This window comes from Symsagittifera roscoffensis, chromosome 2 (assembly GCF_963678635.1).
Source record: "Symsagittifera roscoffensis chromosome 2, txSymRosc1.1, whole genome shotgun sequence".
Lineage (NCBI taxonomy): Eukaryota > Metazoa > Xenacoelomorpha > Acoela > Convolutidae > Symsagittifera > Symsagittifera roscoffensis.
Window position 1 is genome coordinate 33,581,537 of NC_087063.1, and position 26,279 is coordinate 33,607,815.

Consider the following 26,279-nt stretch of genomic DNA (forward strand, 5'->3'; position numbering starts at 1 on the left):
TGTTTTGAAGAAATGTCAACTAATTATCCTTGCTCATCGCTCATGAGAAAAATGGTCCTTGGTAACCCCTCCTGGTTTCTTTGGAATAGGAAGTCTACAGGGATATAAATTGTTCGGAAGATATGTTTATGGGTCGGTCTGTTTTACCTCATTTATTCCCAACTGTCTGAAAAATTTTTATATGTAGGAATTCTTCCTTTTTCTAAAAAGTGATTTATTTTGTTCTGCCACAAACGTCCATTTGAAGCTACTGGTTTTCGATTAATTTTACTTCGTTAAGATTTGTCAATTTTCTGGTGATCATGTTTTCTCTAGTTCCAAGCTACTTCCAATCTATTTCCAATCTATCATTTTTAGTTGAAATTGCTTCTACAAAATCAAAACTTGCGTTTATGTGTTCTGACACAACTTTTCTGCTCAAAAAACTGATGAACTCACAGGGCTCTGGCCTATGTAGAATTGTTAGCCCATATTGAAAATCTTCTTTTTAAACTTGTTTAATTTTTCGTAATTTTTTACCTGTGTTTGCCAATTGACTGTTATATGAAAGTTCGATTGTTGGTGATAGATTCTGTGTTCATTAATCATTGCCTCAACCCTTTAAAATAAAATGGGAAGGGTTTTTGCCTTTTAAAATGGGAAAAGTTTTTGTCCTCGGGTGTTTTAATTTTTTATTTTTCCACTCGAAGTGTGGTTCAAGAAATAGTTATGGGAATAGATTGAGTGATATATCATGTTAAAGCACTTTCAGTCGATTGAAAAACCCGGTTTAAAATTTTTCGAAAAATCTAATTTTGAGCGAATAAAGCGAGCGAGCAGGCTAATAGTGGGCTCATATTAGTCTTTTCCTGATAGCTCAATTTAAGCAGTGAAAATTCAATTTTATTCCAATGCAATTAGTTTTCAAAGTTTCTATTAGCGCCTTCTTCGTAAAATTTGAAAAAAAATCAAATATACCTAAGTTGCTAGTACTTGTATGCCTAAATTCTAGGGATTTGTTCAGATCCTCTCATCACACTACGAATAAAAAAGACACAGTTTCAAAAAGAAAAACGATTGTTTATCTAATAGCAGCCATCTTTTTTTATGTGCTGGAGAACGAAGTAGGTCGGATGTTTATTGAACTTTTTCATGCTCACTTCTTTATTTCGTCGGGTTGACGAAATAAAATTTGCAAATTTTTTGTGCTATCTTTTTTTTCGGCTCAACAAGCGTCTACCCGAATACTGTCTGCGTAATTTTTCAATGCTAATATAACGCTGGCATTTGTCTTTCTCGACAAGTTTACATAAAAATAATTGTTTGAAAGAATTTTTGATAGATTTCGTTTTTTTTTGTAAATATATAATTTTTCTGTTTTTGTTGCAAGCGTTTGATATGTCAGGCAAAAAGATACTAGAAGTGTTGGATAACATTAATTTCAAACCGATAGGATTCCTGATCTACTACGCCAAAATCTGGGCTTCAAAGAACTTCACTTCATTTACTGATTATTGATTGGTGGTCTCTTCTTGAGGCATTTTCTTTAGAAATTCTGAATAATGCTGAAATTGAACCTCTATTTGCAAACAATATCTCGAGCATTAAACCAATCATACCATGTAATAATTGAGCTTCTAACAATTTACGGAGTTTCTCAAATATTGCTCAGTGACTATCGAATAATTGCTAATGACACGCTTAAGGTTCCCTCATTGTCATATATTCAGCCGAGTCACTGATGTTATACTAGGCGGAATGTGTGTTTTCCAAACAACTATTTATTTGTTCCGGCATCTTTGTGTGCAGCGAAGTTGGGCTGTTCATACTTTACATCCAATCAAATCGGGTTGACTCGTCTGAAATTTGCGCTCAAATTTGGTTAACAAAACTACCATTAAGAGAAAATTGAACGCGTTGTTTTCGAATATTCCGTCGTATCAAAAATGAGAGAAATAGTTCACGTTCAGGTAGGCCAATGTGGAAACCAAATTGGAGCGAAGTTCTGGGAACTGATTACGGATGAGCACAATATCAACAAGGATGGAGCGTACGCGCCTAGTGAAGGTGACACCGAGGCTGACAAACAACTCAAACTCGAGAGGATAGATGTGTACTTCCAGGAAGCTCAGGGAGATCGGTATGTTCCCCGTGCGCTCTTGGTCGATTTAGAACCCGGATGTCTTGATCAGATTCGGGCGGGTCCTATTGGGGGCTTATTCCGTCCAGACAACTACATCCACGCGGCAAGCGGAGCCGGAAATAACTGGGCGAAAGGTCACTACACAGAAGGCGCCGAGCACGTAGACCTAGTTTTAGATTGTCTCCGAAAAGAGGCTGAAACCTGTGACTGCATGCAGGGTTTCCAGCTATGTCACTCCCTGGGGGGTGGCACTGGATCTGGAATGGGCACCTTGTTGGTGTCGAGGATCCGAGAGGAATACCCTGACAGGATATTCAGTACATTCTCAGTTGTCCCCTCACCTAGTACTTCAGATGCTGTTGTAGAACCCTACAATGCCGTGTTCTCGTTGCACGTTTTGATTGATCAAACTGACCAGTCTTATACCATTGATAACGAGGCACTGTATTCAATCTGGACTGGACCTCTGAAGAAGCCAAATCCCACTTATAGTGATTTGAATCACTTGGTGTCTAGAACTATGAGTGGAGTAACTACTTGTCTTCGATTCCCTGGACAACTGAATGCGGATCTCAGGAAACTGGCGACTAACATGGTTCCGTTCCCTAGGTCGCATTTCTTCATGACTTCGGTCGCGCCTCTGACGAACAGAAGCAACCAAGCGTTCACTGCCCCGACTGTTAGTAACCTTCTGACTCAAATGTTCGATGCCAGAACCATGATGACAAAGACGGATCCCAAGCAAGGCAAGTACTTGACTGTTGCGGCAATGTTCAGGGGTAAGATGTCAATGAAAGAAGTCGACGAACAGCTGATGTTGGCACAGACGAAAAATAGCAGCTATTTTGTCGACTGGATCCCAAACAATGTCAAAACAGCGGTGTGTAACGTACCCGCTAAGGATGTTCCAATGTCTGCAACTTTTATTTGCAACAACACGTCAATCAAAAGCATGTTTCAGAGAATATCGGACCAATTTGAGAAAATGTTCAAGAAGAAAGCATATGTATTTTTCTACACAAATGAGGGTATGGACGAAATGGAGTTCTGTGAGGCTCAGAATGACATGCAGGATCTGATCAGTGAGTACCAGAGCTACGAAGAGATGGTGGCCGGGGAACCCATGTATGACGAAGAGCCAGGAGCGGAGCCGGAGGAAGAATACAGCTAAACATTAAAAGTGGCAAATTCAGAGCTGTAAAATACTGAATATATTGAAAGAACATTCTCGCAAGGAATGCACAAGTGTTCCTTGTTCGAACAGTCGAAGATGATTCATTGAGCTTCAAAATTTTTTATACAAATCTTATTGCTTTAAAAATATATTTTTTATCTCATGACTGCTTCTCGACAACCGTGATGTTTTCTTTTCTATGGTACACTTAGCTGAAACCAAATCTAAGCAATTATGAGATTCTACGGTTGAATTTATTAGAACAATCAATGGAAAATGGGAATGTAAAGAAAGTTGAAGGTTTCTGTGTCCGATGTTTCCTCGTCGCTCACTAGGAATCAGTGCTGGGTCAACTGCTTTTCAAATTTAAATAAATGGTTTTCGGCAACACATGCATCAGTTAGATTATATGATGAGAATAGCTACATAAAACTTATATTAGTATGGTATAATTTTTTATTTAGTACTGTTAAGTATTTTGTTATAATTATTTACGGTAAACTTATCAGCATAATATTAATTAATAGTATTTTACTCAGGCGCGGATCTAGGAATTTCTCGAAGGGGGGGGCAGATTGTTGAAACTTTTGTCGACCTTTTTTTTAGGCCGACCAAATTAATTTTATGAGCTCTCCCAAACCATTATAAAGACCAGGGGCGGATTTAGGGGGGGGGGGGGGGCGGACGCCCCCCCCCCTCAATGATTCGACCCCTGCCGACCCAAAGGGTCCCCCCTTAAATACTTTTTCAGAAATCCATTTTTGGCCGACCGACACTAAAATTTTTCTAAAGGCGCCTTGGACGCCATTATATACTAACTTTGAGGGGGAGCGCGCGCCAAAAAAAACGCGATTTTTTTGTCCAAAACCTTTCAAAAAGTGCCCAAATACGGCTTTTTTTACTGTTTTTTCAAAAATTTGCCTGCGGCACAGAAAATTTAGCCAAAATAGGGTCAAAACAGAGCTTTGGGAGGGCTCGAAAAATCAATTTGGTCGACCTAAAAAAAAGGGTCGTCAAAATTTTGGAAAATTTTTTGAAAATCTGCCCCCCCCCTCGAGAAAATCCTAGATCCACCCCTGATAAAGACCCTAATTTGACCCTAAAGTTAGTATAGGTTGGCGAAAGTTTTAAGGGTCCGTCACCAAATATGGATATCTCAAAATAGTACAAAGGGGGGACTCAAAATAGTACAAAGGGGGGGGGGGTCGAATCCCTGAGGGGGGGGGGTTGGGTGGACGTCCGCTCCACCTCTAAATCCGCCACTGATTTTACTGTTGTTAGTGAACTTTATACAAAAGTTTTGTTTGAATAAACTGCTGAAGTTTTTTGAAACTCTTCCAATTAAAAATAACTTGCCACACGACTCAAAAATCATGTAGGCAGCTTATTTTTTTCTGTAAAATGAAATTCGAATGATTTAAACTCACCATGAAATTCGAATGAATTAAATTTGAGTTCAGAAAAAAATATATGATCAAATTAAAAGAATTGTGAAAGCACGCGAAGGCTGGGTTTCCAATTTCATTGTCTCTTTACACAAGCAAATGTTAGCGCTATACTACGATTTTTTTTTCGATTCCAAGCCGCATAAGTTAGTGCCATTTTTTGAAAAATGCCAATTTTAGTGTCTGGGTAGTTGGTTTTTAGTAAATACAAACCGAAATATTAATGTGATCGGTATATTAAAGACAACTAATTAGGCTGTAGACTCCAAAGCTGTAGGTAGTCGATGGCATGAATTCAATTCCCACAGGGGTAATTTTTTGTGTGTTTGAGAAGTGCAGCTTTGCCTATTTTTGAGTGTGTATGTAATTCCCTGTGAGTAAATCTCTGCTTTTGTATGCGGATGGCAAATTGGCTGTAACTGCATTGACGTAACAGAAAATTACGTTATATTTAAAAAAAAAATTTTGTTCTGGTTTTCTCTTTTTAGCTTTGAGGGTGAATCTTTCAACTAGGGTTTTCTTTAATAATTTCACTGATAATAAAACAGATTACAAATGGAGACAAAAACTCAAGTATTTTCTGCATCTTCTATTTGAGGTTTTTCTTGCATCTCTTCAATTTTAGTGCATTGAGCGCTTGTAATTTTTTTTTGCAATTGCCACTTAGCCTTCGATTTTCCCCATAGTGGGTATTGACACTTTACGTATTATCTTATACTTTTTTTTGTGGCTTGGTTTCTGGTATTTGCTTTTTTTTATCTCCATATTATTGGATGTTTTGGAATTTTGATCTATTTTGTCACATTTTGGGAGTTTCGTATTATCCAATGTTTTGGTTCCTGCGGAGCCCTAATATTTAATATAATCACTCAACTTTCAACAGAATCCTACCACTGCTTGATGATGAAAAATTCAATTGATGTTTAACTTAAGAATGGTCTGATTTATCTCATTTTTTGATCAAAAATTTGCACAAAATGGTCGAAGTTCTGCTCTATTGCTCGGTAATAGGTATTTTGCGGTCATACTTCTACTAAGCGAATAAACTTATATGGCCCTGCCGTATCAACGAATTGTTTCAGACTTCATACAAGTTGTTTCGTGCAATCATGCTTCAAGTCATTGTTTATAGAGACTGCACTACACTGGGCGTTTATCGCAGTTTCTTGGTTGGTTGTTTTTTGTTATGTGATGCAATCAATCTCGGCTTATTGAAAACTGAAGTTTCAATTTAGATTTTAATAATAGAAATTTAGGATCAACCGTAGAATCCCCCCCCCCCAAATCGAATCACCCCAAGGATAAAGTATTTAACGCGAGAAGAATTCTGCGAATAAAATATAACCAATCAATAAAAAACCAATATATGTCTTTGAACGACTTCCTGCAACTGAAGCCGAAATCGAAATAGAGCAGAGGCGGCGAAACGTGGTATGAACACCGTTACCAATAGCTGCGTTATATCAGTGGCCATCAAGGACCCTAATATTCAACGAAATTTTGTTGAGGTCAACTGTATGACTGATCTAGATAAACAGAAAAAAAAACAGCTTTAAAGCGCAATTTCGACGATAATGCCGATGCAGCGGGCAGTTCAGCTTCGAGTGAGAAAACATCCCCGGAACACAAACGCCAAAACAGAAGATAATAGTAAAGATGACATCTGCAGAAACTGAACTGAAACTATACAAAAATATCTTTGTTGAATCTGTAACGTACATGAGATTTGTAACGTACATGAGACTTTGTAACCATTAGCACCTAATGAAAAAGAACCCAAACTGCTCAACGAGCGGAAAAAAGACTTCAATTTCACTTTTTTAATGTTTTTTCTTCAGACCAGAAAAAAAACAGTTTTTTGGTTTTAGTTTGCGAAGCGAATTATGTTTTTTCCTTTTCTTTTTCCTGTGACTACGCAGGGGTTCTGAAAGTTGCTTGTACGATGCATCCTTGTAGTTACGCACGGAAAAAGTGCTTCGTAAAAAATACATAGAAAAAAATCTTGAAAGTAAGTTTTACAAGGTAGGAAACTGGAGCGAAAAGTAATATAAAAAAACTGGTATATCAAAATTTATCAAAATAAGAAATCAAAATTGAGGGAAGAATACAGGTTGGGTCGAGGGAAGATAGTTCTACTTACTTTCTATATCAAATCCTGTCTGCCAACAATGTCATTTCAGGAGAAACAAAAATACTAATCATACTATTTTACTTCAAAGTATTCACTCAATAAGAAAAACATCGTTCAGCTGCAGGTTCAAATTGAACCACTGCATAAATTACTTTTAGCAATATGTGTAACGGACACATGATTGAAACCGGAGGATCCAAAATAAATGTTCCAATTAAAACGATACAAAAACATCGAGACTAGTGGTGGGAAAAAAAGGGGCGGAGGTGTAGGTATCTTTGTGCGTGAGGACACTCAATATCAGATAAGGTAAAAAATTAACGATATTAATCTTCGAATGATATTTTTGGAACCGTAAAAAAATAGCCAGCGTGGACATTCCACCGAGTGCAGTCAATCACCAGACCAAATTACAAAATTTCCTTGATAATTCAGTGGATGGCCCAGGATCATATCAAATAGTATTAGGAGACTTCAATATAAACAGTATGAGTAGCTCAAAAAATGGAATTAAATTAGTAGCTTAATGATAGGGAATGAAATTTCCTGCTTGATTACCAAACAACCTACGATGGTAAGAACAAAGTCAAAAACATGCATAAGTTAAAATTTTTTCAAGTCAGACAGGCAGCAGTACGGCAAGGAAAACAGCGATCTCAGGTATTTTTGAGGTTAATTATCATTTAAATGTGGCGGGTGAAAAAACCAAACTGAACAATTTGTCTCTCTAAAAATTGGTCTTTTACTCAACAGAAGAAAGTATAATAGAACAGTTCAAAACCAGCTTGAAAATTGACTTCGACTACTCAAAAGAAAATACGTATAAATAATGCTGCGAGGAGGGCTTTACTCAACATCACGTAATGCTTCTTGACAATTGGAATAAATTTATCCCGGAGAAACCAAAAAGATAAAACTCATGTAAGACTTTTTGTAATAATAACCAAGGTCAAAATGAAGCAAACAAAAAGAATAGGCCTAGAAGATTTGAAAAAAGTGAACTGCAGAAGCTAGAGATGAAAATAATTGCAAAATATTTTGGTTGAAAAAGTTGATAGCAAAAATAAAAAGATTTTCATCAGAGCCAACTGCAGGCACAAGCCGCAAAAAACATAAGGATTTTTTCTTTCAATTGATTAAAAAAATTACCGGGACTGCTAGAAAAAAATGTTTTAACACAGAGAATATGGTCACAGACGCAGATTTATTCAAAAATTGTTCCGGAAATATAGACCAAAAATTAGCAGACGCTTTCCACAAACCGCACATCAGACGTCAAAGCAGAAAAGATGTTAAAATGTCAAGGTTTTTGAGACCAGTGACACGCTATGAAATTGAACAGATCTTAAAAAATTTTAAAAAGAGATTCAGCCTGGATTGCCACGACATTAAAGAACTACTAGAGCCTGTCCTAGCTGTTTTTTTTTCAAAAATGTTTTGACAAAAACATTGTTCCGAGCTCATTAAATGTTGCAAAAGCGATACCTATACATAAACAAGCGAATGAACACCAACCCTCCATTTTTAGACCAATATCAATCTTACCAATCTTTGGAGAAAAAAAACTAGAACGATTAATATAAGGCCGATTTTTAGATTTTGTTAATCAACAAAAAAAATACATCAATCTCAGTTCGGTTTCAGGCGAAAAAGAAGTACTGTTGACGCTGTTGCTTCTCTAGTAAAAAAATAAATAAATTAGAACAACCAAACTATTGAAACTCAGTGTACATTTCTTGATTTAAAAAAACTGTTTCAAAAGTTCTGTTGATCACAAGCTTGTTTTAAACAATTGTTATGATAAAGTATATTGTTACGATTTTGGTATAAGAGGACCAGCATATGATATTCTAATCATTTTTATCAGAACCTAAACAGTTTGTAAGGATCAACAAAATCAAATCGCCTAGTCAAATAAGTAAATACGGAGTCCCGCGGGGCTCAATTCTCGGACCTCTACTTTTCATTCTGTTTATGAATGATATACCAAAAATGAATGAAAACACAAATGCTTATTTCTATGCCGATGATAAAGCCATTTAAACTCAGACTGAAAAATGAAAACTGATTGAAAGCAATGAAAATACATTGACAAAAAAAATGGTTGGACTAAAATAAACTGACTTTGAATTTAGATAAAACTAAAACAGTTAGTTTCATAAAACGAAATGAAAAAGAAAAGATGAACAACGACGACATAAGGCAAAAATCTGTTTAAAAATATCTGGGTTTGTATCTCGATAGAAAACTGGAATTCATAGATTACATTGGTATTATTAATGCTAAGCTTAATAATTTCTGTGGAATCAATTATCATCTGCGTAAATTTTTAAATAAACAGCAGCTGACCCAGTTTTACCAAACATGCGTTAAACTTGTTGTTCTGTATGGCGTGTTGTTAAAAGGGTTGACTTCCCAATCAAACCTTGACAAGATTGATTTTAATATCAACAGATTCAATAGAGTCTTAACTTTCAAGAAAAAGATCGAATCATTATATTTATTGCTGGAAAAATTGAAAAAATTTAATTTAAAAGAGCGCGAAATATACAAACGCTGAAAATTTTTCCGCGAATTTATTCGCGGTGAATGTGAATCTCAGCGAAATTATCACATGTGAAGAACTATTCAATTTACATCATAATCATTAACGAATAAAAAAATTAGTGACCAACTCTAAAAAACGATAAATTTTCAATTGTTATTAGAACTAACTCGAAAACTGTACAACTGCCTTTGTAAACTTTTTCCGAATTTATTTGAAATGATTAGCAAAATCCGCGTTAAGATTCTAGAGACCATGTCCTCGTTAAGATTCTAGAGACCACAATAATAGGAAATAAAGAGTTAATAAGTTTAATTTTCTACTTTTTCTATGAGTATCGATTTTCTCTCATCAAAATTTTCAAATTTATTGTTTTTTACTTCTAACTAAATAATTTCTCATTTTTCTAGTCTTGAAAAGTTTTCATTCTATACTATTGTAACAAAAAAACGGTGGTATTACACCACCATGCCGATTAAAACTTGTTCTTTTTTGCGCTCAGAGATGTCTGAAAACAGGCAGATTTTGTCTGATGACGATCTCCCAGATTGGGTTCTTTCACGTGGTCATTTATATAAATCATACTGATCAATGTGAACCTATACTGGAAACAATTTATTATTTTTATTATTATTTAGAGGGGTTGGGTTAAAATATGGATTTTTCATAAACTAAATTTGAGTTTAGCCTAGATTCGTTCAAAATTAACCGTATTACTAAAGAAAATAGAATTGAAACATTAATTTGTGTAATTAATAGCATTAGGGTTATCTAAAAGAGTGAAGCCGCAATTTTTTAATGCGATTTAAGAACTTGATATTCACATGTAGGTGGTTTTTATACAGAAAGTATCTTCGTTGTTATTATCATCGTCGTTTACGTACAAGATAATTTCGGTTGATCCTCTTTGAGCTACGGGCAGAAATGTCAACCCAAGCATGCATTCCTCTCCGGATTCTAAAACCTTCTAATTTTCGCCCAAATACAACAGATCGCTTCTATCTGTATGGAGGTGAAATTTTTTCCTGATAGGGTAATTGTTCGTGAAAGGTATTTTCTTCACGGATCCTTTGCCCCCGTTAACTGGAAGTTTGATCTCAAACGCTTTGGTGATTTGGGGCAACGAACAGTTTGCATTTATCAACCACGAATGGATTTTCTGGTGATAGTCAATATCTACTACATTCACGAAGAAATGCTTGTTTCCAGGTCTAAGCGGCCGAACTAGTATTTCTAACTCGACTAGACTAACAGACGAGAGAATGAAAGGCTCGCACGGGTCCACTTCCATTTCGGCTGGATCCGAAATAAACACCTTCACGAGTCTCGAGGCACCCGAACCCTTGATCACGAGTGAAAACCGAGAAGCTTGACCCGCGACGCATTGAACATCGCATCTTTTCAGCGACTCGATGACGAACATCCATGTTTGAGTAGGCGCCAATCGGAATTCGCCTTCGTAAACTGAGACGTAGAACTTTTTAACCGAAGGTGAAGGACCCGTAAGGGTCTTTATATTAACGTCTTGAGGATCACTTGCAGTCCCAGGTGCTCCAGTAGTGCAAATTGTGTTCACGTCGCTGCACAGAGCAATTAGTTTACCCGAAAAGTGAGTGTTAGTTCGACCGGCCGATAGTGGAGGCAGCCGAATAGACTTTTTAACGACAGTCTTTTCTGGATGACTAAATCGGAACGTTTGATCGACCAGAATGGGCTGATGAACTACGTTCAAATTGAGGATTGAGACTGGCTTCTCCGTTGGATCTTTTATCTGGACCTTTACTGTGCTAGTTTCCAGATTTTGGTTGTCTCCCAAAAGTGTCTCTTTATCGGATGAGCTGATAGGACTCACGAGTGGCATCGAGCTATCGGCATAGAGGCTAGTGTACTTGAATGGAATGTAGACTAACTCGTGGGGTTTCAGGAATATTTTAACGATTCCAGAAGATTCCAAATCAGAAGTCGTATTTTCATCTGTGTTTGAGTCGTCGATGAATATATCCGCAATGGGAGTTGTTGAATTTTTGAGAGCTTTCAGTAACCTGAGCTCTTTTGTGTTCGTTACCGGACGAATTGAACGGTTGTCGCCGCAATGAATGAAGAAAAAGGTATCTTCATTAAATGGGTTCCGGAACTGAAATTCGACCAGCTCGGCGACTCCGAAACTGGCAAACACAGAGTGTTCTGTTGTAATATCCGACAACAACATACTGTGTATTGTGTTTTGCTTAGTAGCTGATCTGTACTCTTCGATCAGCTTTAATTCCTTCTGCTTTTCCTCTCGTTCGAATCTCTGAATTGTCAAACTTTCCATTTTGGACATTTTAGTCGCGTCCAGAGTGCCGCCGGTGCTGTTAGCGAGAAGCGACGAACGCATTTGACGCATTCGAAGGAGCTTTCGATCTCTGTCTTCAGGTAATTTTCCCCCCGTTAATCGAAGACTCTCTTTTTCGCTCAGAAGCATTGTGTTTAGCGTTCGATCGACCTCTGGTAGTCTGTTAGCTTGCTTTTTAGTCCTGTTAAGAGTCGTTGCGCTTAAGTCACGGGCTACAGAACCCGTTTTAGCGTACATCAGTGATTTTTCAAACCCCAAACTACGACTCAATGATCCCTGTGATGACCTGGAGTGACCTATATTGACTAATCTCATGTGTAGATGGCCTGATTTTACCGATTTCTGACTGTTGACTGGTCTAATAAGGCTGCCCGTGGTTCCTAGATCTCCAATCATAGAAGTAGACTCGGATGCGAACTCCTGTGACAATACCTCATACTCAAAGGTCGTCTGAGTGGCTGGTCTTCCTTGTCTCAGTAGATACTTCAGATCAACCGCGCATGATCCTAGATGCATTAAACTATCTCCATTCCAAACATCGATTATCAGTTTCTGAGATGCCAAGTACTTGATGACACATTCCGTTTCACCTGACTGCAAAACCGAAGGATCCAAATAGAATTTGTACAGACATCCGGGAGGTTCATTTGCGAGAGCCTGATCTTGCTGCATTCGTTGCAAAATAAATGGTAGATGTGTAAAAATTGAACAAAACGCTCTCTTTTTTTAAATTTAAGCAGTATGAAGGAGGATGCGTGATGTTTTTGATATACAGAAAACTAAATCCAAAATTGAAACCTGCGCTAGATAACATGAGTGATAATTATGAAAACGTATAGGTTGAAACAAACAAATTTCTACCTTAATCAATTTGGCTTACGAACAAGTTAACGATAATTGTCCTGAAAAATTTGTTAGAAGTTTGATTGTGCTCAAACTTTTAATAAACGACTAATTCTTTTAAGTGATTAGTGTTTAAATTCTTAAATTAAAATTGAAAGGATTATTTGAATCACCTTTTGTTTCGCAGGACATGGAGGTTGAAATTAAACCATTCCAACTCATTCAATGAGTTAAATTGATCACATGATCAGTGATAGCTCTGATTTTGATGCATCAAACAAGTCCTTCATTTCTTAAATTAAAACAATATTTCTGCTCAATAATAATTAACAATAAAGATGCAGTGCAATGTGTCATAGCTTGTGATAAACTAGAAGTGATAAAGCAAAAAATTACCCATTAGATGACTTCTAATCAATAAATTGTTAAATACAACGAGGTAAAACAACGCTCAAAAATTGGACAGTACCAAATACAACGCTCAAAAATTGGGCAGTAAAAACAACGCATTAAGTTGGGCAGGAAAATTATCAATTGTCGAAGAAAATCAATAAGATATCTCTGGTTCGGGACACTTTGTTGCAGACACAATTACCGACAGTTGAATTATGTAACCTATTTAATTGAATTGTTCCGCCCATTGAAAAGGGGGAGGAAGTTTGTACTCATGTGTGTTTAATTTTTTTTTCTTTTTGCTTTCCACGAAAAATCAGGTACAATAAATAATTATCGGACTCGGTCGAGTGATGTATCATATAGAAGCCTTTCAGTGGGAATTCGAGCGACGCTAAAAAAATTTCAAAACATGGTCACCGTGTCGAGAAAAACTGGTTCGAAACTTTTTGTCCGAATTCCAGCCAGCAAGCAGGCTTATTTTTAGGAGATTCGCAGTATTAATAGTGATACTGCGAATATTTGCAAAAAAAATATTTTTTACTAGTCATTTTTCGAAGAAAATTTTTGTCGAACATTGGAAATGCCTAAAACCTAGAATTTCGTTCAGATCTTTTCATCGTAACACGCACAAAATAAAACGAAGCTCATTTTCAAAAATCAATAATTTTTTCTTAAGTATACTTGCACAGCATCCGGCTATCCTTGTTAACATTAAGTTTTTTCGATGAGATTATTCAAATAAAACAAATGGAGCACCTACTTATACTGCTACAGAAAAATAGTGAAAAAAAGTAAAAATTACCAGAAAAAATCACATGATATGGCAATCTATCAAAACCCATTGCCAAAAAGACGAAATTAATCTTATTACACTTGCGAGAGCAAATGTCTTGTAATCGGGAACTAGCTTTTTTTCCCGTAAACAACTTTGCTAACACACCTGTAATTGAATTTGATGCTGCTTTATTATTAAACCTTCGTACATTCTACTCCCCAGCGCACTTGGTCTAGAGGTAATGAAGTTGGCTTTACAAAGAATGGTAAGGCAACCGAGTCCTGCCCGGAACTTGTTTTTTTTCCGTGTCTGACATCGATTTTTTTTTCCGGGGAAACATTGAAAAAATTATATAAGTCGTTCTACAGTTTGTTAACTTATGTTTCGTCGGCTTAGCTGCCATACCACGAGTTGTTTTGCTCCAACCAGGTCGGTTGATAGTATAAAAGTACGTTCAAACTCTTTAAAGCGATCAGGTTTTTTTTATGACAACAATTTCCTTTGGTATTTTTTGATTTCGACTCAATTGATGTCTAATCACATGTTGTAGGCTTAGAGAAAGTCCGTAAAAATACTAAAAGCTTGCTTTATGCTAGTTGTTGTGGTTCTCGTCTGTTTTTCTGAGACTCATTTTTTCGTATTTCAAAAAAAAACTTGATTTTTTTGTAGCAACGGTTTCCTTCAACGTTTTTTGTTTTTGGATCAATTGGCATCTAACCACGTGTTCTTGACTTAATGAACGCTTGGAACATGCTAAAAACTTGCTTAAAGCTAGGTTTGTGTTTCTTGTTTGTTTTTCTGAGATTGAATTTTTCGTATTTCCAAAAAAAATTGTTGATTAGCTTTTTCATGACCAATTTTGTTTGCCATTTTTTGGGTTCGGATCAATTGATGTCTTACCACGTTTTGTTAGCTTGATGAAAGCTCGGAAAATGCTAAAAGCTTGTTTTTTTTGCTAGTGGTTGTTTTTCTAATCTCTTTTTCTGAGATTGACTTTTTCTTATTTCCAACTCACTCACTATTTGAAAACAGGTTATGTTACGCTTTCGTTTTAGCGAAGGCCTGCTTCGCCTCTGTGTTGAATGAAAATGTTGTGATGTGAGCCAGCTATCTTACTAAATACAATATCAATTTATCTAGTAGTATCACCTAAGAAACATTTAATTTGGGTTTAATTTGGGCAGTAAAAACTTGCTGTAATTTTCTTAAATATGATTCATCCCCTGACTAAAAGACCCAGTAAAAATATTTTCAATTGATTTTTTTAAAACTGGAAATTATCATGTCTCTTCTGGAAGATTAGAAAAGAACTTATTACCAAGTTATGTCCAAAGTTAGCAGTTAACTGAACATCGACGAGCAAAAAAAACATCATTCAAGGACATATAACCACATTTATTGAAAAATCTTTTGATGGGAGCTGTACCATTTTGGAACGACATACGTGATCATATTGTATTGAAAAACGCTCCAACATATAATTCCATTAAATTAAGACTAATTTTTTGTCATAATCTTTATTTCGAAGATAAAACTGTGATAACCTATGGAAAGATGGCTTAAATTTATATTACGAACTTAAATAGTCATGTTATTGCTGTTTTTAATCTAGCTTAGCGTAATTTTGTTTGTTATATTAATCTACCACAGTTCATTTTTGATTCAATTCATTACGAATAAAGTGGTCGACCATTTTTGACAAAGAAAATAAAAGCGGTTGGACTAGACGGCGGCCATTTTTGATAAAGCAAAAAAATGTGGTTGGACTAGACTAATTTCTAGGTTACATAATCTTGTAACATTATGCTTCTTAATGATGCATGGTTCTTGTTATAGTGAAAATAGCGGATGCCCGGGTTCGGCTCAGAATTGCAGTCAGTTTAAATTGAAGCTGTCGAAAAGAAATACATTAATAACCATGCTTTTTTTTCTCAGGTATTCGGCATGTGTTTCCTGGGAATGGACTTTCTTAATCTACATTGGTTTCGTCTCATGTGTCTAGTACTGGTACGCGCGGCCAAAGCCAGACTCATTAATGTGAAGAGCAAACTGAAGCTGCACTTCCGATTCCAGGAGGACGACGAGGAAGAGGTTTTCTATGACGCCCAGGACTTAGACGTATCCCACTTCTCCCCCATTTGAAACATTCAGTTGGACTCACTCCACATTTTCCGAATTTAACAGAAATCAGACTTTTACAATTGAAAAGAAAGGAGACAAATTTATCAGACGAGACTCCGACCCAAGAACGTGCTACCCAAGTACCTAAGTGGTTAATTGTTATTTAACTTATCAGAGTATAACCTGTTTTTCGTAACGACTACTTACACTTCAGGTCACAACTGCGAAGCAAACTGGGCCTGGAATTGCATTGTATCTGGGATATGAATTAGTATTGTTTATATGTCGTTTAGTACTGCTTTGCTCTGTTTTGAGAGTTAGTTACGTAATCTCAACATAGTTGTTTTCAAAGGGATGTGTTTTGATCAAAGCCAAAGCCTACAGCCTCTAGTTTAAGGGCTAGTACTGTTACGCGCGGCCAAAGCCAGACTCATTAATGTGAAGACTCATTAATTGTAGTCAGGATTTAACCAGGGGTGGATTGAGGGGGGGGGGGGGGGGTCGCCTCCTTTGAAACTGTTTTAGACATCAAACTTTGGCTGTCCGACCCTAAAACTTTTCTAAAGGTGCATGGGGCGCCAATAAATGCTTATTTCGATGGAAGGGCGCGCCAAAAAAAACGAGTTTTTGGTCAAAATTTTCCAAAAAGTGCCTATAAACGCCCTTTGGCCTGTTTTTTGACAAACTCGCCTGCGGTGCTGAAAGTTTGGTCAAAATAGGTTCTTCATAAAGATTTGGGAGAGCTTCGAAAATCAATTTGGTTGCAATAAAAAAAAGGTTGACAAATATTTCGATTTTTTTCTGAAAATCCGCTCCTTCCTCTTCGAGAAATTCCTACATCCGCCTTTGGCTTGAACAGTGCAATTTTTCGAGCTTGTCAAATAGCACAGCCTTGTCCTCTTATAATCGGTAATTGAGCTGCTGTTGTTTTTACTCTACTTTGCTAGAATTGCGCCAAGAAGTGAGAAAATGTAACCAAAATTTAATCTTTGCTATCTTTGAAGCATTTTGATAGATGATAATCAGTCATCTAAACTGTATTGATTTTTGGTTAATAGTCTGAGGCTTAGCTGAAGAAAAACAGCGTCCGAAATTCAGCTTACTAGCTAACCTCAGTTGGTTCTTATAAAAAATGGTTTCAATTTTGTCAAAGTTTAAAAAGGAAGGATGCGATTCAGCAAATGCACTATTTGAATGAAGTCTCCGATGAATTGTCAGCCATAGAAGGATGAAAGGGCAGTCTCAACGGGATTTTATCTCTAAACTTTAAATAGCAGGTAGCTATTCGACTTCGCACTTATGCTTTGTTATTTTGATTTCTCCAACAAAAGGTAGTTTAGTTGCTTCAGTATGAACAATTAGTTCTTAAGCGTAGGAAATGAAAATTTTTGAATCATGAAATTTCTTGTAACCATGTGTCGCAAATTATGCTCTGTTACCTGTTTTATTTTTCTTTGAAGAGTCAATGAACGTTCTGAAGACTCTTATATAGGTCGTGATGATTTTGTATTTTTTTTCGTAGAAAGTCTTCAAAATTTGTTCACGCTCAAATTTGATTTTTGTGGTTTGAGTTTTTTCAAAGTTTTTTCAGTTTCTTTCTTTTGTTAAAAGGAGGGCCAATTCCACTATCCAACAGCAAAATTAAAAAGGTCATGAAAAGCGTGATAGACTCCAAGTTTACGAAAGTGTGGTTTTGTTTTAATTTTCAAAATTCCCAGCGCAAAAAAAATTGGGCTAACTTCATCAAATTCCAATCATATCTTAAAGGTCGGGGGTTTGAATGCCATTACGGTCACGGTTGGAGGGGTTTGAATGCCTTAAAGTTTGGGGGTTTAAATGCCATTACGGTCACGGTTGGAGGGGTCACCGTGTCATATGCCCCAGGTCACCGTCTACTTTAAATTGGATGACATTGATCTCCCCCACGGAAGCAATGACCTACATAGTAAGGTGGAAGAAGTAGGGCTAGCGCAAAAAAACACAAATCATGAGGAAGTAGCAGAATTGGCTTCATGAACCCTTCCGAAAATTCAATCCGGTTTTTCTCGACAATGAGAAAACTTTGTTGAAAATTTTTTAATGTTCGAATAACGACTGAATGGGCTGAATATGATATATCAATCGGACCATTCTGATGATTTTTTGTGGTACTTGGTTTTGTGTGGAAAAATAAACGTAACAAAAATACAAACACAGTCTCTCTCCAATAGCAATGGTCGAAACAAAATTTAGCGTTTAACATTCCAATTATGGAAAAGGGTATAAATCTAACATTGGTTGGTTACTGGATAAGGCAACTGGCTCTTGGTCCGGTTCAAAGTACAATTCTCTATATTTTTCGTTTCTTTTTTCTAAACTGTTTTCTTTTGGTTTTTTGTCGAATTTTAGAGGCACTTTTTCTCATTGTTTGTTGCTTGCGTTGACGAAGTGCTGCTACGCCTCGTTGTGTAAATTTTCCACCATTAAATTTTAGGTTTACGTTGCTAAATAATGAGGCACAATCAAAAGGAATTTTCTGCTGTTCGAAAAACCCAGTGCTTTAAAAAGAATCATTAACCAAAATGTTTTGTTGAGCAAAGTTCAGAAATCAATTGGTAGTTTTCAGAGGTTAACGATGAGTGGCGGTGCCTCTGACGCATTGCTGAAAGAAGGGGTGTGGCTAGGCCACAGGTCGGCAACGACCTCAGAAGGAGCCTTTTTCTGTGCCCAGGCAGGTACACTTTCCTCGCCGACAGGAGGAAACAACACACATGGGTCAGTCCACTTTGACAAGAGTGCCAAAGGAAAGGGAAACAGGGGTCAGAACAGGTCTAGAAACAACAGTTACAGAAACAGAAGAGACTCCAAGTCGCCAAACTCTCAACAGAATCACCAGCAGCAGGTAGCTAAAGCTCGTAAAGTGAGATTTCTATTAAAAAGCGACTGTTAGAGAGTAATGAACGTAGTGAGTACTCTTAGATAGGTCGTGCTGATTTTTTTGCTTATTTTTTTTTGGGAAAAGGCTTCAAATTTGTTCTACGCTCAAGTTTGATTCTTCGCGGTTTGAATTGTGATTTGTTTTCAAGTTCAGTGCATTTCCATTGTTAAAAGGAAGGCAAACTCCACTATCGAACAGTGAAAGTGTAAAGACTTCGAATCGAATCGACTTCTAAATCGACTTATTTCGAAAATGGAAATTAATTATTTCGAAATAAAAGTATAAGCGAATTAAAAATTTAACCTATTGATCCAGTTTTCTCAAAATGGACTAATTTTAGCATAGAAGTGTCCATCATTAATTGTGCTACAAATTCAAAAAGCTTTAAGGCTATCTATTTTTTTCGAAATTCAAAAGTTGAAGGTTTTTGAAAAAAAACAAGTCCGTTTTTTTTCAGTTTCCTTGCATTCATTACTCTTTTCCAACTGTCAGGTGGCTATGTTCTTCCTTTCCCGGGCTTGCAAGTTTTATATACATAATTTTGTTTTTATGGTTAAATGTTAACATGTCAACAAGCAATAAGCGTATCATGTCTGACTTAATACAATGACTTAATACAATGACTTCCGTAAACTTTGCTTTGCGTTAAATGTACATTAAGGCAAAAATATTCCAATAATTAGTCATGATTTATAGAATGGTAGCAGTCATGGGCATAAACAGAACGGAGTAAACTACCATCACAACAATTACTGGGACCAGAATCAGTACTATAGTCATCATAACCACAACTACATCAGAGGCAGCATGTATCAGGGCGCTCAGAGGGGATCCAACGGACCTCAGTACCATCGAAACCAGCAGTTCTACTCCTCTCATCACCAGCAGTTCGGGGAACTGAAACAACACATAGCAGATGCACGACAGACTATCCAAAGGGCTCTAAGACACTCAGGGAATCGAAACAGTTGGGGAGACCAGCATGGTGGTGGTTATAGGCGAAGTGGGGGTTCCAGGAACAACTCGGGATCCGAAGGTAGCTGGGGAGGTAATCGAAGAGGAGGGCGGAGGGACTCGAGGAGGAACAGTCAGAAAGATCAGCAGGGTCAAAGTGTTCAGAACAACCATCATCAGCAAAATCACCATGACAACAGTCAGAATAAGAACAAAGGAACGAAGAGAACGAGAACTGTGAGTTTTGGAGACACTGTCAGTGAGCAGCTGAGTGGCAGAATCAGAGACCTAGAGAGCGAGAACAGCGAATTGCACAAGTGTAATTAATCACTTTGTTTTTAGTGAATGTTTTTGCAACCACTACCTGATCAATTATTTGCGCATACTGGATTGTTTTAATCTAGCGCTGAATAACTAGAGATTTTAAAAAAAATTCTTCAGCAATTTTTACGTCTATCTTATTTGTTTGATAGCTTATTCATGAAGTGAAATAGAATGTGTATTTATTGCATTTGAGGATGCATTTATTCATATTTATTCATTTTTGGTTTATGTTCAGTGACAGAGAAACTGGAGAGTAAAGTTACAGAACTACTAGACAGAGTTCAGAAACTGGAAGTGACTCATGAAGTGCAGTAGGTCGATTAGACACCAGACAACAGAAACGAACCCCCGCCATTTATCCAAGAATTCGTCATCATCATCGCAGCAATTCGCACAATGAACATCAGCAGCAGATGTAATTCGCTGCCCGTCTCTATCAATACTAGAACTGTGATGGATCAAAAACCAATAGACTTCTCTAAAAACTATCTCTTCAAAGGTGCCGGGAACCTTAATAGCTTATCTGAATTTACAGTCAGAGAAATTGTTACTGATCATTTTGATGAATGTTTGTAGTGGCCTTAAAGTTGTGTAGTCCAAAGAAAATTAGTGTATCCAATGCTTGGAATAGTTTTTAACGGAGAGCTTGGGTTCAGACTTGCTTATTGTCATTTAATTGAAAGTAGCACCCTGAGTAGTGCGTGAATCACTTGGTAGCTCGCGTAATTCGCTAGCCCGAGCTATCGAGATTAGTCGGTATATACATGTGCAACTGAAAGAATAGGTAGCTCATCTTCAAGCAATCGGTAGCTCGACACAACTGGGAACGATAAAAAACAGCAGACATAAGGAAATAAACAAATAATAACACAAGGATAGCTTGTGTTATAGTATGAACTTTCTCTTTTTTCCAACCTAAGTCGCAAATATTGTTGCGATGCAATTTTTGAGACAAAATGTGTTCATGTCAAATTTGATCCAGCTATTAGGTACAGCCAATGCTAAGGATATTAACACAGACCAATATATTACAAATAGCACTTTAGCTTCAAGGTATCATGGATCTGTAGCGTAGATGTAGGGTAGCAGAACAGCAGCAAAATAAGAGGGTTCAAACCTGGGTAGGGGCGGCTGTTTTTAATGAACTTTTTCGTATAGTAGTTAAAATGCGTACGCTCTTTAAGTTGAGGCATGTTAGTTGGTAAATTTCTTATTTTTTCAAATTTACTGCTAATGCGTCATAATTGGCGAGCGTCGCTTAAGAAATTTTGTAGACAGAATTTTACTCATTCAGTTTTCCAAGTAGCGTTATCGGTCATATTTTTGCTTGTGTATGCGAAGTACAACTTCGCTTCTGTCAATAGATTGAATTATAACGCTGTCTCAGATTAAATGATCTCAGATTACGCTGTAAAATAGTAAAAACAAAAAGGCGTAAGAAATCGAGGTTCGCATTAAGTCTTTAACTAGAAAACAGATATGAAAAATTGCAGTGCTATTCATGCTGTGCTATTTTTGAATGATCAATAGCAACGTTAATATTTCATACTCTTGCCTAAAAAATAAGCATTTTGCTTTGATTCGTTTCACATAGTTTCTGTCCATTGATGAGAAACTTTTAATCTCAGAAAGCATTTGGCACAATTAATCACAACGTTCTATTAAACTTATTACGTTGCTTACATATTACAAGGATTTCGAAGAAAAGGTAACTAATTTTTGGAAAGTTATCCAAGTGAGCGGAAAGAATGTTAAGCATAGGATTGAAATTTCAGGCGGTAAATTAGTTTGTTTTGTATGCCTCAAGGCTCCATATTAGAGCCACTGCTTTCTCTCCCGACTTTCGAAGAAAGTAATAAATATATATGCTCGGGGTGGTTTTTTTATACATCATTTCTCAAAAATATTTCACTACGGGGATCAAACCAGGGAACTTCGTTGTCCCAGGAGGGACGCGCTCACCACTAGACATCCTGACTTAAAGATGGCCGTGAAATGATAACTAAAATACAAACGTGACTATAAGAGCGCTGTGATACTTTTATGCTGATTTAGGCGCATAGCGAATTATATCGCACCACAAAATTGTTCCAAATTCAATTGAGGTAAATCGACCAATTGAACTAATTGGTCCGATTAATTCCATACACGACTCTTTCAGCTGGAAATTCATAGTTTGTCAATATTTCATTTAAAAAAACTATTCGAGAACAGTTTATGGACAGTCGGAACATTCAGGACTTTGCCCTAATACGAGCAGTCTTGCTTTTTTTAATATCAACGATATGCTTGATGCATGCCAAATTTCAAATGTTTTTTTTTCGCTGATAATACTACATTTTTAAAATCTTGCTGGAGTAGTAATGGGCTTGGAAAAAATGATTAAATTAGCCTTGAATGGTTCAGTATATTCGATGAAATTTAAATCGGGATAAGTTAAGTTCCCATTTGAATCGGGTTGAATCGGGTCAATATTCTTAAAAATGATAAATTCATCAATATTTGGTTCTTTTTGTAGATAATAAACTCGAATTCCGTGCACGCTCTTTAAAAAAAGTTGCTGTAAAGTATCTCGAATTTGTTGAATTTTGTATAAGGGTGAACTATTATGCAATACAGGCTTAATATGTATGGAAATACCTCTAATTATAACTTTAAAAACGTCGATTTTTTACTATTAAAGAACAAAAAGTGACATCATCAGATATTTCATGGAAACAAATCAGTTGCACAGCTAAAAAAAGTGTTCAAATTGACGTGCTTGGTTTGAGCGAGTTTTCTAGTAAGCGCTTCACTCGTGTATCAGCTGTTTTTAATTTAAAAAAACTAGAGGACAAATACCTGCCATTTTTATAGTTAAAGCCAAATTGTTGGCAATATTGATGATCTTGAGCAGTTTTAAATGGTCGAAAACGAAAGCATTTTAGGGTGACTAGTTTTGTAGAAACTGTTTTTACGTGTGGAAATCAGGGTAATCAGATGAAGTTCTACGTCAAAATGAGCAGTCTAAGATTAATTAATTTCGTTCGGATTCGTTGACCGAAAAGATATTGACCACAATTTGGCATTAACTGTTTAACAAATAGACTCAGGTTTCTACGAAAGAGATTTTTTTATCTTGAAGGAGCTTATACTAACGGGCATATAACAGTTGACGATAAAAAATACATTATGGTTTCAACTTCTAGTATTTGACTTTGACATTGACGTTTGCCGATGAAATTTGTTGTTGACATTTGGCATTGACATGGTTTTGCTTGATAGATGTTTTGAACAAATGTCAACTAATTATCCTTGCTCATCTCTCACGAGAAAAATGGTCCTTGGTAACCCATCCTGGTTTCTTTGGAATAGGCAGTCTACAGGGATATAAATTGTTCGGAAGATATGTTTATGGGTCTGCTTTAACTCATTTATTCCCAACTGTCTGAAAAATTTTTATATGTAGGAATTCTTCCTTTTTCTAAAAATTGAGTTATTTTGTTCTGCCAAAAACGTCCATTTGAAACTACTGGTTTTTCGAATAATTTTACTTAGTTAAGATTTGTCAATTTTCTGGTGATCATGTTTTCTCTAGTTCCAATCTACTTTCAATCTATTTCCAATCTATCATTTTTAGTTGAAACAATTGCTTCTACCCAATCAAAACTTGCGTTTTTGCGTTCTGACACAACTTTTCTGCTCAAAAAAATGATGAACTCACAGGGCTCTGGTCTATGTGGAATTGTTAGCCCATATTGAAAATCTTCTTTTTAAACTTGTTTAATTTTTCGTAATTTTTTGCCTGTGTTTGCCAATTGACTGTTATATGAAAGATCGATTGTTGGTGATAGATTCTGTGTTCATTAATCATTGTCTCAACCCTTTAAAATGGGAAGGGCTTTTGCCTTTTAAAATTGGAAGGGTTTTTGTCCTCGGGTGTTTTGATTTTTTCTTTTCCCACTCGAAGTGTGGTTCAAGAAATAGTTATGGGAATAGGTTGAGTGATATATCATGTTAAAGCACTTTCAGTCGATTGAAAAAACCCGGTTTAAAATTTTTCGAAAAATCTAATTTTGAGCGAATAAAGCGAGCGAGCAGGCTAATAGTGGGCTCATATTAGTCTTTTCCTGATAACTCAATTTAAGCAGTGAAAATTCAATATTATTCCAATGCAATTAGTTTTCAAAGTTTTTATTAGCGCCTTCTTCGTAAAATTTGAAAAAAAAATCAAATATACCTAAGTTGCTTGTACTTGTATGCCTAAGTTCTAGGGATTCGTTCAGATCCTCTCATCACACCACGAATAAAAAAGACACAGTTTGAAACAGAAAAACTATTGTTTTTCTAGTAGCAGCCATCTTTTTTTATGTGTTGGAGAACGAATTAGGTCGGATGTTTGTTGAATTTTTTCATGCTCACTTCTTTATTTCATCGGGTTGACGAAATAAATTTTGCAAATTTTTTTGTGCTATCTTTTTTTTCGGCTCAACGAGCGTCTACCCGAATACTGTCTGCGCAATTTTTCAATGCTAATATAATGCTGGCATTTGTCTTTCTCGACAAGTTTACAAAAAAAAATTGTTTGAAAGAATTTTTGATAGATTTTGTTTTTTTGTAAATATATAATTTTTCTATTTTTGTTGCAAGCGTTTGATATGTCAGGCAAAAAGATACTAGAAGCCTTGGATAACATTAATTTCAAGCCGATAGGATTCCTGATCTTCTACGCCAAAATCTGGGCTTCAAAGAACTTCACTTCATTTACTGATTATTGATTGGTGGTCTCTTCTTGAGGCATTTTCTTTAGAAATTCTGAATAATGCTGAAATTGAACCTCTATTTGTCAAACAATATCTCGAGCATTAAACCAATCATACCATGTAATAATTGAGCTTCTAACAATTTACGGAGTTTCTCAAATATTGCTCATTGGCTATCGAATAATTGCTAATGACACGCTTAAGGTTCCCTCATTGTCATATATTCAGCCGAGTCACTGATGTTATACTAGGCGGAATGTGTGTTTTCCAAACAACTATTTATTTGTTCCGGCATCTTTGTGTGCAGCGAAGTTGGGCTGTTCATACTTTACATCCAATCAAATCGGGTTGACTCGTCTGAAATTTGTGCTCAAATTTGGTTAACAAAACTACCATTAAGAGAAAATTGAACGCGTTGTTTTCGAATATTCCGTCGTATCAAAAATGAGAGAAATAGTTCACGTTCAAGTAGGCCAATGTGGAAACCAAATTGGAGCGAAGTTCTGGGAACTGATTACGGATGAGCACAATATCAACAAGGATGGAGCGTACGCGCCTAGTGAAGGTGACACCGAGGCTGACAAACAACTCAAACTCGAGAGGATAGATGTGTACTTCCAGGAAGCTCAGGGAGATCGGTATGTTCCCCGTGCGCTCTTGGTCGATTTAGAACCCGGATGTCTTGATCAGATTCGGGCGGGTCCTATTGGGGGCTTATTCCGTCCAGACAACTACATCCACGCGGCAAGCGGAGCCGGAAATAACTGGGCGAAAGGTCACTACACAGAAGGCGCCGAGCACGTAGACCTAGTTTTAGATTGTCTCCGAAAAGAGGCTGAAACCTGTGACTGCATGCAGGGTTTCCAGCTATGTCACTCCCTGGGGGGTGGCACTGGATCTGGAATGGGCACCTTGTTGGTGTCGAGGATCCGAGAGGAATACCCTGACAGGATATTCAGTACATTCTCAGTTGTCCCCTCACCTAGTACTTCAGATGCTGTTGTAGAACCCTACAATGCCGTGTTCTCGTTGCACGTTTTGATTGATCAAACTGACCAGTCTTATACCATTGATAACGAGGCACTGTATTCAATCTGGACTGGACCTCTGAAGAAGCCAAATCCCACTTATAGTGATTTGAATCACTTGGTGTCTAGAACTATGAGTGGAGTAACTACTTGTCTTCGATTCCCTGGACAACTGAATGCGGATCTCAGGAAACTGGCGACTAACATGGTTCCGTTCCCTAGGTCGCATTTCTTCATGACTTCGGTCGCGCCTCTGACGAACAGAAGCAACCAAGCGTTCACTGCCCCGACTGTTAGTAACCTTCTGACTCAAATGTTCGATGCCAGAACCATGATGACAAAGACGGATCCCAAGCAAGGCAAGTACTTGACTGTTGCGGCAATGTTCAGGGGTAAGATGTCAATGAAAGAAGTCGACGAACAGCTG

At 36.9% G+C, this 26,279-nt stretch overlaps 4 protein-coding genes across 4 annotated transcripts in view; 3 read left to right on the top strand and 1 right to left on the bottom strand.

Annotated features, from left to right (window-relative positions):
- Positions 1-1,783: 1,783 nt before the first annotated feature.
- Positions 1,784-3,459, top strand: LOC134840093 (tubulin beta chain-like). Its single transcript, XM_063855785.1, has one exon. The coding sequence runs from the start codon at positions 1,926-1,928 to the stop codon at positions 3,291-3,293; it is 1,368 nt and encodes a 455-aa protein (XP_063711855.1). The 5' UTR covers positions 1,784-1,925; the 3' UTR covers positions 3,294-3,459.
- A 6,651-nt stretch (positions 3,460-10,110) lies between these two features.
- Positions 10,111-12,435, bottom strand: LOC134840297 (nephrocystin-4-like). Its single transcript, XM_063856049.1, has one exon. It carries the CDS (start codon positions 12,422-12,424, stop codon positions 10,385-10,387), a length of 2,040 nt encoding a protein of 679 aa, XP_063712119.1. The 5' UTR covers positions 12,425-12,435; the 3' UTR covers positions 10,111-10,384.
- Positions 12,436-18,488: 6,053 nt separating this feature from the next.
- LOC134839452 (GATA zinc finger domain-containing protein 14-like) lies at positions 18,489-20,710 on the top strand. The gene is made up of 3 exons (XM_063855001.1): positions 18,489-18,768; positions 19,501-20,077; positions 20,318-20,710. The coding sequence occupies exons 1-3, from the start codon at positions 18,502-18,504 to the stop codon at positions 20,395-20,397; spliced, it is 924 nt and encodes a 307-aa protein (XP_063711071.1). The 5' UTR covers positions 18,489-18,501; the 3' UTR covers positions 20,398-20,710.
- Positions 20,711-25,137: 4,427 nt separating this feature from the next.
- LOC134839808 (tubulin beta-1 chain-like) overlaps positions 25,138-26,279 on the top strand; it is a 23,631-nt gene continuing 22,489 nt past the window's right edge. The window contains exon 1 of the mRNA XM_063855431.1: positions 25,138-26,275. Coding sequence (XP_063711501.1) covers positions 25,269-26,275 — 1,007 coding nt within the window. The 5' untranslated portion in view covers positions 25,138-25,268. The remainder of the gene's footprint in view (positions 26,276-26,279) is intronic.

Coding starts and splice junctions, on each gene's coding strand:
- LOC134840093 (XM_063855785.1), top strand. CDS start 1,926: ATGAGAGAAATAGTTCACGTTCAGGTAGGCCAATGTGGAAACCAAATT.
- LOC134840297 (XM_063856049.1), bottom strand. CDS start 12,424: ATGCAGCAAGATCAGGCTCTCGCAAATGAACCTCCCGGATGTCTGTAC.
- LOC134839452 (XM_063855001.1), top strand. CDS start 18,502: ATGAGTGGCGGTGCCTCTGACGCATTGCTGAAAGAAGGGGTGTGGCTA. Junction 18,769..19,500: donor AACAGAATCACCAGCAGCAG/GTAGCTAAAGCT, acceptor CATGATTTATAG/AATGGTAGCAGTCATGGGCA. Junction 20,078..20,317: donor GAACAGCGAATTGCACAAGT/GTAATTAATCAC, acceptor GTTTATGTTCAG/TGACAGAGAAACTGGAGAGT.